Genomic DNA, 9,772 nt, shown 5'->3' on the forward strand with positions numbered 1-9,772 from the left:
TGAATGAAAACCCGTATTTAGCCTGAAGTTTTCTGCTGTAAAGTCACAGTTTGTGTGTCTGATGTAGTGACCTTGTGAATCTGCAGGGTTTTTCGATGAGAGCCATACTCCGATCTGTGCAGTCTGTTATTTTGGATAACACTGGTCTGTTCATGCTCTTCAACACAAAGCTGCTGCGTGGGTGTTATGTCGTTGCGTGTTTCTGTGAGCGCGCGCCCTGTATTCACATATGATTTGTACTGGGGTCTGTCAGATTGACTGAGCTCCAGTACAATGTCTCTTTACATAAACAGTGTAATTATAATTTATTCGATGATCAGCACCGCGTGATTGTTAAGCAACTTTGTTGGATAATAAATGGGTCTCTGGGATGTTCAAGCTTTTCCTTTATACGAATGACAGTTGTAGCTCTGTGGCATATCAGCATGTGTGGCATGTTGGTGGCAGCGTGGCTATTATGCAGACACCTGCTGTTTCTCTGTGGCCACATTGTGAATTTAAACTGTTAGTGCCAGTCCTAAGTCAGAATTCAGAGTCTTAAGCTTCTTATTTACCTTAGATATCACATTTATTTATTAAGTAGTTTCTGGAAACTAACCTAAGAGTCTCCAGCCATGCTAGTGGCTCTGTGAGGCTGTTCTTAGGCACAGTGGTGCTTTGAGCTAAATGTTAACATCAGCATGCTCACTAGGGCTGCAACTGACTGTTATTTTTGTTTTTGTTTAATCTACTGATTATTTTCTCAGTTTTGTTTGGTCTATATAAATCTCGCATTTTCCCAAGATGACATCTTAAAAATGTCTTGTTTTGTCTGATCCAAACATATGATGTTGTTCATGTTATATATTTTTAAAACTTTTTTTTTCAGACATTTGACTGGCCAATTCATGGTGGGTGTATTCCACTAGAGGAAACATCAGGAATTCATCCATATGTCATTTGGATTCATCCCCTGGGCTCTTTGAATGTCTGTACAAAACTGTTAAGGAAATCCACCTTGTTGATGATAAGTGTGAAAACTTTTACCTGCTAGTGTTGCTAGATGAAGAGTTTGGGGGATTACCAAAGTCAGTGTGATTCATCCTCTGGGGACCATGAGTGTCTGTACAATTTCATGGCTGTTCATCCAATAGTTGAGATATTTCAGTCTGGACCAAAGTGGTGGACCGACCAACAGACAGACAGGTCCATCAACAGCGCCGTGATACTAAGATGGATAAAATGCCCTATTTCTTTACCACAATACAAAGTCCTTTGGTTCAGACAAGGAAACAGATTTGTCTTAGAAAAAAAGAAACAGAAACCAGTGGTGCCATAGCAACTGTAACCCAAGCAACGGTCACCCAAGCAACTTACTACAGATACTGCCCTGTCTCTGGCGCTGTAAAGATACTGTTTGTTTTTGTCTTTTCAGAGTGGTCACATGTTGTGTCACAGCACTTTGGTATTGGTATTGGGCACGTGTCAGTTAAGTGTCACTCGTCAAAGTGGGACATTGATCCGCATCACTTCTCTAACAGTCTCAGAGGCCATGTGCTGGTGGGTGCATGAGGTTGAATTTGTCTGTCTGTCTGTGTAAAGCTCTTACTAGCCGCTGCTGGCCACACTGCCAATCCCTCTTTTAAGCCGAGCGCTCCATTGACTTTCCAGCGCTGGAGGGGGAGAAAGAGATACAGTTGTTTTGATGGAGAGACTGAATCACAGATTGGAAATGTATTCCCTGTGATCCCAGGACCTCTGTGGAAGATCTGAATGTACCGTAGAGCTGTAGAGGCTGCATGGCCAAGTCTGTGGTATTAACGTTCACTGAGGTCACAATATTCTCATATTTCATTCATCATCAGTCCTAGAATCATTCACATTGAAGCTGCACATGGTTTTAAAGGAGACATTAAGATAGATAGAGAAGATAGATGCAGTCTGTACTTCACAGAGCTGACCTGTTGTTCTTGTAGTTTATGGCCTCATGATGTAGTCTCCAAAGTTGATGGCAACAGACTGGATACACTTGAGTTTCAGCAGACGAACCCAGCAGCAGCACACTGTGTATGGGTAAAACAGCTCACTGTCCTTTTGAGGTACAAGCTCAGGCTCAGTTTGCTGGACTGTGCATATTATTGATTACCCAACTTATGATATTCTGTGTCTCTCTCTTTGTTAATCATGTTCTCCATCTGTTCTGCTCTTTTGGTTTGAAGGTAGAGGTCATAGGAGCCAGAATATCTTGACCAAATTTATTTTAAAGCCTTGTACTTCCATTTCAATTTAAAATTTGATCAAGTTATTGCTTATCCAAAACAGCGACATTAAATGGGATTGAAACATAATGTTTGAGGTCCACATGATAATGTCACACAGACCATTCAGTGGGTTCGACCTGTAGCTCTTTGGTGCGAGTCATCCTCTCTTTCTCTACCTCCCTTTCATATCTCAAGCTGTCCTGCATTACTACATTGGACGGTTCCAGCTTTTCAAACGAGAGGTTGTACAAGGTTTTTTCTTGTTTCTTTTTTTCATAGTGAACTCAATAACTCTGTTGGTCAGACAAAAAAAAGCAATTTGAAGATGTTACCTTGGGCTCTTTTTTCTGATGTTGTATTGACCAACTGATGAATCAGTTATTTGAGAGATGATGGAAAAAATCATTAGTTGTAACCCTGTACTTCCCTTTGATATTTTAATGCTGGGAGTTTGATGCAGACGAGGCAGTGCAAGGCTGTTGGTATTTTTTGATGAAGATTGTATTGTCAAAATCCATCAGGCCTGGTCTGTTCTCAGTGCATCATCATCGGTTTATCAGCCATCAGTGTGTGCAAACAATTGCCTGAAATGTGCAGCAAATACAGAATAATGCAGAATAAAGTAAATGAATAGAAAAAATTATAGAAAATAAATAGAATTCAATGCGAGTAGTACAAAGTCACACAGAACCTTCTGTACAGAGCTGGAAGTCGTGTAGGTTGTAGTATGTCTATATAGCCACAGCATACTGTAGGTTATCTCTGCAGTTGAGATATTAAAATAGACCCTCAATGCTTTGATTGTGTAATTGCCTTCTTGGCCCACGTTTAAACCAAAAGAGGTCTGAAACGAGGTCATGGCAGCTAAAAAATTGAGGCCAAAACATAAATAATAATAGTTATCTTCCTCTTTGTCGACGTACAGCAGCCTTCACTTGTCATCTGTCAGAAACCGTCACTCAAACTAAAAATCCAGTCAAAATGGAGGATCTTGCATTGCAGTTCATCTTATTGACGTTTCAATTGTCTGTTCTGTCCAGTTGGACTTTGAGTACAATTTATTGACTTTATTCTTGCCTCTGGCCTAATATTAAAGATTTGCTGTCCTGGGTGACTTCAGCAGTGGGGTTTCTCTTGAGTGACTTGTTTCAAACTCACTGGAATCTTTGAGAACTCTATATAAGATATTAATGAATGTGCACAGAAGATTTCACAAATGTATTTAGTGATCTGTATATAAAGGGCTATCCTCAAACATATTTTCAACGCACACAAAAATATTATATATAAATGTAAATAAATCCACATATTTAAAAAATGTTTTTGGGGGCTTTTATTGCCTCCAATTGATAGTGACAGCAGCTCAAGAGCAACAGGAATGGAGGGAGGGAGAGAGATGGGATGACGCATAGAAAAGGGACACAGGCTGGAGTGGAACTCATTAAACTTGGGCTTGTGATATAGCTGGAAAAATCTATTACAATAACATTAATAATTTTATTCCATCATAATTTTTAATTACCTAGACCGGTGCCAGGTGGGAAAAAAGGTTACATTTAACCTTTATTTATAAAGGCACACAGGTCATTTCAATGTTTGATTATTCTGTATTGTTGCTCTCTCCATCGTGGACTGACTGTGGTTTCTTGAGATGTTTCTGATGACATTGTTGCACACAAAACAGTCACAAATCCATAATCCAAAATTTATACAACAGAAAAGACCTATACGGATGGTAAACGGCTGATTATCATGACTCAGCAAACATATTTATGAACTCACATGCTCTCAAATTTAAGATTTGGTGATTTGACTATAAAATGGCACATATTCATGTATAAAGTAAAAACTAAGATGCCTCCAGACTCTATCCAGAGGGTGTTGCAAATTGAACGATGAGGAATTTGCATCTTTACAAAAACAAATGCAAAACAAAGATGTTTAGCAGTTAAAGGAGTTCATTTGTGGAGTAAGGTCCTCAAGTTATATAACTTGAAATGACTGAAATAAACTAAACCAAACCAAACCAAACTAAGGGGTGGAACCGACTGGTGATAAACTCATGACACGCTCCGGTATCAAGGGATATGATATGATCCAAGTTATATTCCTTATGTGCTTATGTGTTTTGCATTTAAGTGAAACTCGATATTCTATTGAATTTTTTTCTTATTGCTATTGATGAACTGTCTGTTGCTGATATATATTGCTGTTGTTTTGTTGCCAAGGCCTACGTTGAACCTGCATTTACAATCTGATTGTCATGTGTGAACCTCACTGCATTTGTGTGTGGGTGTTTTTGGAGACTCCTGTGGCTCGATTCAAAAGGGAATTATCTGTAGCATATCAGGCGTCTCGACATCATTAATATTGAGGCCCATCTGATTCCACAGAAGTCCATTATATACGAGGGGTATCGAATTAATTCACTTGGTCTATCTGCTATCTCTTCAGTTGTAAAAACTTCAACCAAGTGGCAGAAGGCACAAGTATGTTTGTTTCTGTTGTACGTAGGCTGTCCACATCTCACCTGACTGACCTCATGAGAGAGTATGTTTTACATTAAGTGGAAGAAAGCTAGAGAGAAAGAGGTCACATCACACTGCACGCCAATCTGCAGCTAGCCTGAGCACAACCCCCCCATCCATCCATCCATCCATCCACCCCCTCCTCCTAACTCTGGTCCTGCTCCAGCACTTAACAAGGATTTAATGTTGCCCAATCATCTGTCAGGCAGATCAACATGGCTGTAATACACAGCAGCAGGTCCCGCGGATGAGGCCACAACCCGATACAGAAGTCCTGAAAAACAACAGCCGAAAAAGCAGCATAATCCCTCAATCACTGTAATAACTCTCCCTGCTCGCAGTCGCTTTTTCTCTCTCACACGCACACAAAGTGCTTTGGCAAATGAAAATCTGATGTTTATGAGTTTGGGAGAGTACATGAAGTAATCCAGGGTCTATCTGGACATTTGTGTACATTGTTAGATGGATCATTCATTAAAAAAAAAAAAAAAAAAAGCTACTGGTGGTTTCCAACCCATTAACAATATGCTGGTGCTGCTGACAGTAGAGCTCGGGTTTACATGCTAATCCTCTCCCTACAGCTTTTATTCAGTAACTCCTGATAGGAAGCTACATTTAGATACTGTGACACCGAAAAGACACCAAGGTCATGTGGATGTCAGATATGACTGTTTTCACTCCCACAGTCAGTTACAGCTAATAAACCTGGTACTCGGGGTGTGTTTATTCGTTTGATATAAAACTTGGTTATCAGCTTTGAGCCACACCTTGTATCTTTCATTTTAAGTCCTGACAACATGTCTTTGTTCACTTCAGTGTTGGGGAGACAAGCACATGTTTTGTCTTGTAGATGCTCCCGGGGGTTGTAACTTTTATCCTCGAAATGGTTAATCCAAGAGAGGGATAATTTTATAAATGAGAATATCTTGCCAAATACAGATTTTTAATATGTGATATTTAGCCAAGGTAGAGTTCCAAGATTGGAGAAAATAGGATTTGTGAATAATTTATGGTTTCTTTATTGGCCCAAGTTGTAATCTAGCATGTCTGTTAATCATCTATCAGGCTGGACAGGCAGCAGCAGAGGTGTGAATCAGTTATTATTGTTGGCACCTGCGTACAGCTTTGCCAACATTTATACATTATTGAATAATTAATATACAAACAAAATCAGCCTCTAATTTGGCTTCTGCAGTTTACTGGTTATTTTTTTTTATCTTTTATTGGTACTGAAATCAGGCAAGATTGTTTAAACTTTATTGTTTATTATCATTATTTTATCAATTAATCGTGTGTGAAATGTCAGAATATTGTGAATGAAAATGCACAAAATCCAAGATGATTGTATTAAATTGCTTGTTTGTTCAACCAAACCTAAATGTATTCTGTTTACAATCATATTAGATAGATTAGAAAATCAGCAGATATTTACAATTAGCTAACCCTAACCCTAGCTGTATGGATGGTAGTGAAGTAAAGGTGAAAAATAATAACAAAGGTACCACTTAAAGGTCCAGTGTGTAACATTTAGGAGGATTTATTGGCAGAAATTGAATATAATATTAATAACTTTGTTTTCATCAATGTGTAATCACTTGAATATAGGAATCATTATGTTTTTGTTAATGAGCCTTCAATTAGTTATATATAAGTTATATGGGACACTATCAAACAAGTTATCAGCAATATTAAATATTATTTCTTCTTAGTTATATTCTAGTTATATAGTCCAGCTTTAAGTAGAGTAACTGAGTAAATGTTTTAAAGTTACTTTCCACCACTGCTATCCTGCCCATGTCTCTGGTTTTTCAAAATAAGAGCAAATGTATTAAGCTCCAGAAAACCTTGCTTTTCTATATTTCTAATCTGTAAGGCTTATTACATTTTTTTTATTCAGTTACAGCCCTTTATTACATAATTAAGTACCGTTTTGATCTGAATATAAACCCTAGCAGTGAGTCAAAAAGTGAGTCAAAACAGTAAATTCCCAACACGTTACTGTAAACCCACCATTTGTGCTCCTCCTGCTCTGTATATAAACCACAGGGAAACCCCATCTGAGCATTAGTGACACTCAGCTGGAGATTACTGAGGCAGACGGCAGCAGCCACATCAAGAAGACACACCAGCTGTAAATGTCGCTCCGGGATTTAACAACCAAATGTTTCTGCTGTGCCCCAATTGAACTTTTTAATGCGGGATTCTCGTCTTTGCATCAGACTTTCATCAGCTTTTATTGAGGGTGCAGTGATTTACTGTTGAGTGCAACTGCAGCACAGACTTAGTGTCCTTTTTAAATCAGTTTATGCAGAAAGCGTCTTTTAAAGGAGACTTTTTGTTAAAGCAGCACCTTTTTAATAAGGTTTAATCCCACCGCTGTCGGTTAATCCAGTTCAGCCTAAATTGCCGGCACCATGCTCTCCACTGTCCGCCGACACAGCCTCCGCCTGCAGACCGAGCTCCACCGGTGGAGCATCTGCGACCCCGGCAGTCACCTGCTGCCGGACAGCTTCCTGACCCGGGTCCCCGCCTGCATCTCCCGCTCCAAGTCCTGCACCAGCTCCGCCGGGGAGTCGGACGGGAGCCGCGGGAGCTGGTCGTCCTCAGACTCGGTCATCTCCACTGACTCCGCCGGGGATTCGGCCGAGCCCGGGAGCCCGTACCGGGTAGTGCTGTTAGGGGCCAGCGGGGTCGGAAAGACTGCCTTCGCCAGCATCTTTGCCGGAGCAGCGGACAGTATGGACAGCGATGACTGCGAGCTGTGTGAAGGTAAGAAAATATTTTTTAAAAAACTATATCAAAACTTTTTTAAATGCTATTATTGATCAGATCTGTTTCATGTTTAGAATAAATCTTAGATGGATACAAACAAAATCTGAAAAGGTCATTCTAATCTCAGTATTGAGCACCATACACATTTTAATTTCCTATAATAATAATAATAGTATTATTTTTAGATTATTATGTCCAACACATTGCTGTCAACAAAAGGACAATATAAGTCTGTGGTTTTACTAATGTAAATGTGTTTGTTGTTTGTATAATTTCAGTTGAAATGTGTGAAAAGGAAATTGAAGTGGATGGAGAGCCTGCAACTCTAACTGTGCTTGACTCATGGGATGCAGAGGTGAGACAAAAAACAGACGCAGTAACTTCACCTCAGCCTAAATGCCAGCGCACACACACTGTACTGTAAGTCCTGTATCTGACTGTGTGTGTTTGTCTTTGCAGACCGACAACGAGTGGGCTCAGGAGTGCTACATGCAGACAGGTGATGCCTACCTGTTGCTGTACTCTGTGACTGACCGGGCCTCGTTCCTGCGAGCCTCAGAGCTCCGGATAACCCTGCGTCGCTTCCGTCCTGCCCAGCACACACCAATCATCCTGGTGGGGAACAAATGTGACCTGGTGCGACGCAGAGAAGTGTCAGTCAGTGGTGAGGGGACCTATTTACTGTCAATGGAGGGGACACAGTCCTCTGTTTGTACTATTTACTGTGAGGTTTTTCCCCATATGAAAGTACTGATGATTGACTTTCTGTTTCAGAGGGCCGTGCCTGTGCTGCTGTGTTTGACTGCAAGTTTATCGAAACCTCAGCCGCCATGCAGCACAACGTCTGGGAGGCTTTCCACGGCATAGTGCGACAGCTGCGTCTACGCCGTGACTCCAAGGAAGCCAACAAGCGTCGCAGGCACATAAGCTGTAACACACGCCGCGAGAGCCTTCCAATGAAGGCCAAACGTTTCCTCGACAAGGTGGTGGCAAAGAACAATCCTAGTGTGGCGTTCTGGTTAAAATCTAAGTCCTGCCATGATCTCTCTGTGCTGTAGGGGCCCTGGCAGATCTACACTAAACCTTTGAGCAGGTGAACAAGTTACAGCCTGGAGGACAGAATATGTGGACATGGGCTGGAGGGAAGCCTGCTTCTACAGGGCTAAAGGTTGGATGGTTCAAACCTAGTCCTCAGTGGTTCACATCCACCCTCGGCACAGCCAGCACAGTGTACACGAGAGTCACCCATATGTTGCAGTCTGAACTAGACTGAGAGGACTGAGCTCAGTTTGTCAGACTACGAAACGGACTGGAAATGAAGTTCCTGTTGCAAAGACTGTTTGAGTGGCATAAATGTTGGAGGTTAGAGCTCAGCTGGTGGGAACTGACAGAAGGATGTGATGTTCATTTCTGTGTTTTGAACAAAGAAATAAATACTAGCCTTTTCTCTCCTTTCTTCTCTCATCTCTTTTGCTCTCATCCCTGCCAAATGTTTCGTCTGTCGATCCCTAAAGTGCTAACATTTAGCTGTAAGCTATTGATGAAGGTCATTTTGGTATGATGGTTATTTAGTCGTTACTTTGAGTTTCTTCATAATGTGTTGTGTTTTGAACTTACTGTAAATAAATACCAGATTTATAATGTAATGTATTTTGCTACTTGTACGTAGTTTCAGTGTTGCCTATTGAAATAAAGTGACATCATGCAATTTTGATTTTAAAAAAAGCTGTCCTATTTGTCTGTCATCTCAACCTTACTAATGAGATGTTACCATGGGTGACTCAGCTTTGACACAAAAGAGACACACTTACACAAACAGGGTTTAACAGCAACACAACTGAGCTGATAAAAGATGAGTCAGGTGCTGACATTAAAGCTGAACTTTCAGAAACAAAATTAGTCTAATGTGCGTATGTGTGTGTGTGTGTCAGTTGACTGACCAAAGTGATTTGACTGCTCAGCGACTGATCAGAGATTTGGGTCACAGTGTGACATCAAACATCATGCTCAGACACCGCCTGCTCGGATCCCAAACTCAGTTTTGTCAGAAAATGCAGGGAAATGTGTTGCCAAGGTAACATTAAAAGGAGCCTAGGAAGTGTGTGTGTGTGTGTGTGTGTGTGTGTGTGTGTGTGTGTGTGTGTGTGTGTGTGTGTGTGTGTGTGTGTGTGTGTGTGTGTGTGTGTGTGTGTGTGTGTGTGTGTGTGTGTGTGTGTGTGTGTTGTATGTTCA

At 40.8% G+C, this 9,772-nt stretch overlaps 1 protein-coding gene across 1 annotated transcript; it reads left to right on the forward strand.

Annotated features, from left to right (window-relative positions):
* The first annotated feature begins 4,919 nt into the window (after positions 1-4,919).
* On the forward strand, positions 4,920-9,248 carry gem (GTP binding protein overexpressed in skeletal muscle). Its single transcript, XM_051407609.1, has 4 exons — positions 4,920-7,537; positions 7,819-7,895; positions 8,000-8,204; positions 8,315-9,248. The coding sequence occupies exons 1-4, from the start codon at positions 7,183-7,185 to the stop codon at positions 8,596-8,598; spliced, it is 921 nt and encodes a 306-aa protein (XP_051263569.1). The 5' UTR covers positions 4,920-7,182; the 3' UTR covers positions 8,599-9,248.
* The last annotated feature ends 524 nt before the right edge of the window (positions 9,249-9,772 follow it).

This window comes from Dicentrarchus labrax, unplaced genomic scaffold (assembly GCF_905237075.1).
Source record: "Dicentrarchus labrax unplaced genomic scaffold, dlabrax2021, whole genome shotgun sequence".
Classification (NCBI taxonomy): Eukaryota; Metazoa; Chordata; class Actinopteri; family Moronidae; genus Dicentrarchus; species Dicentrarchus labrax.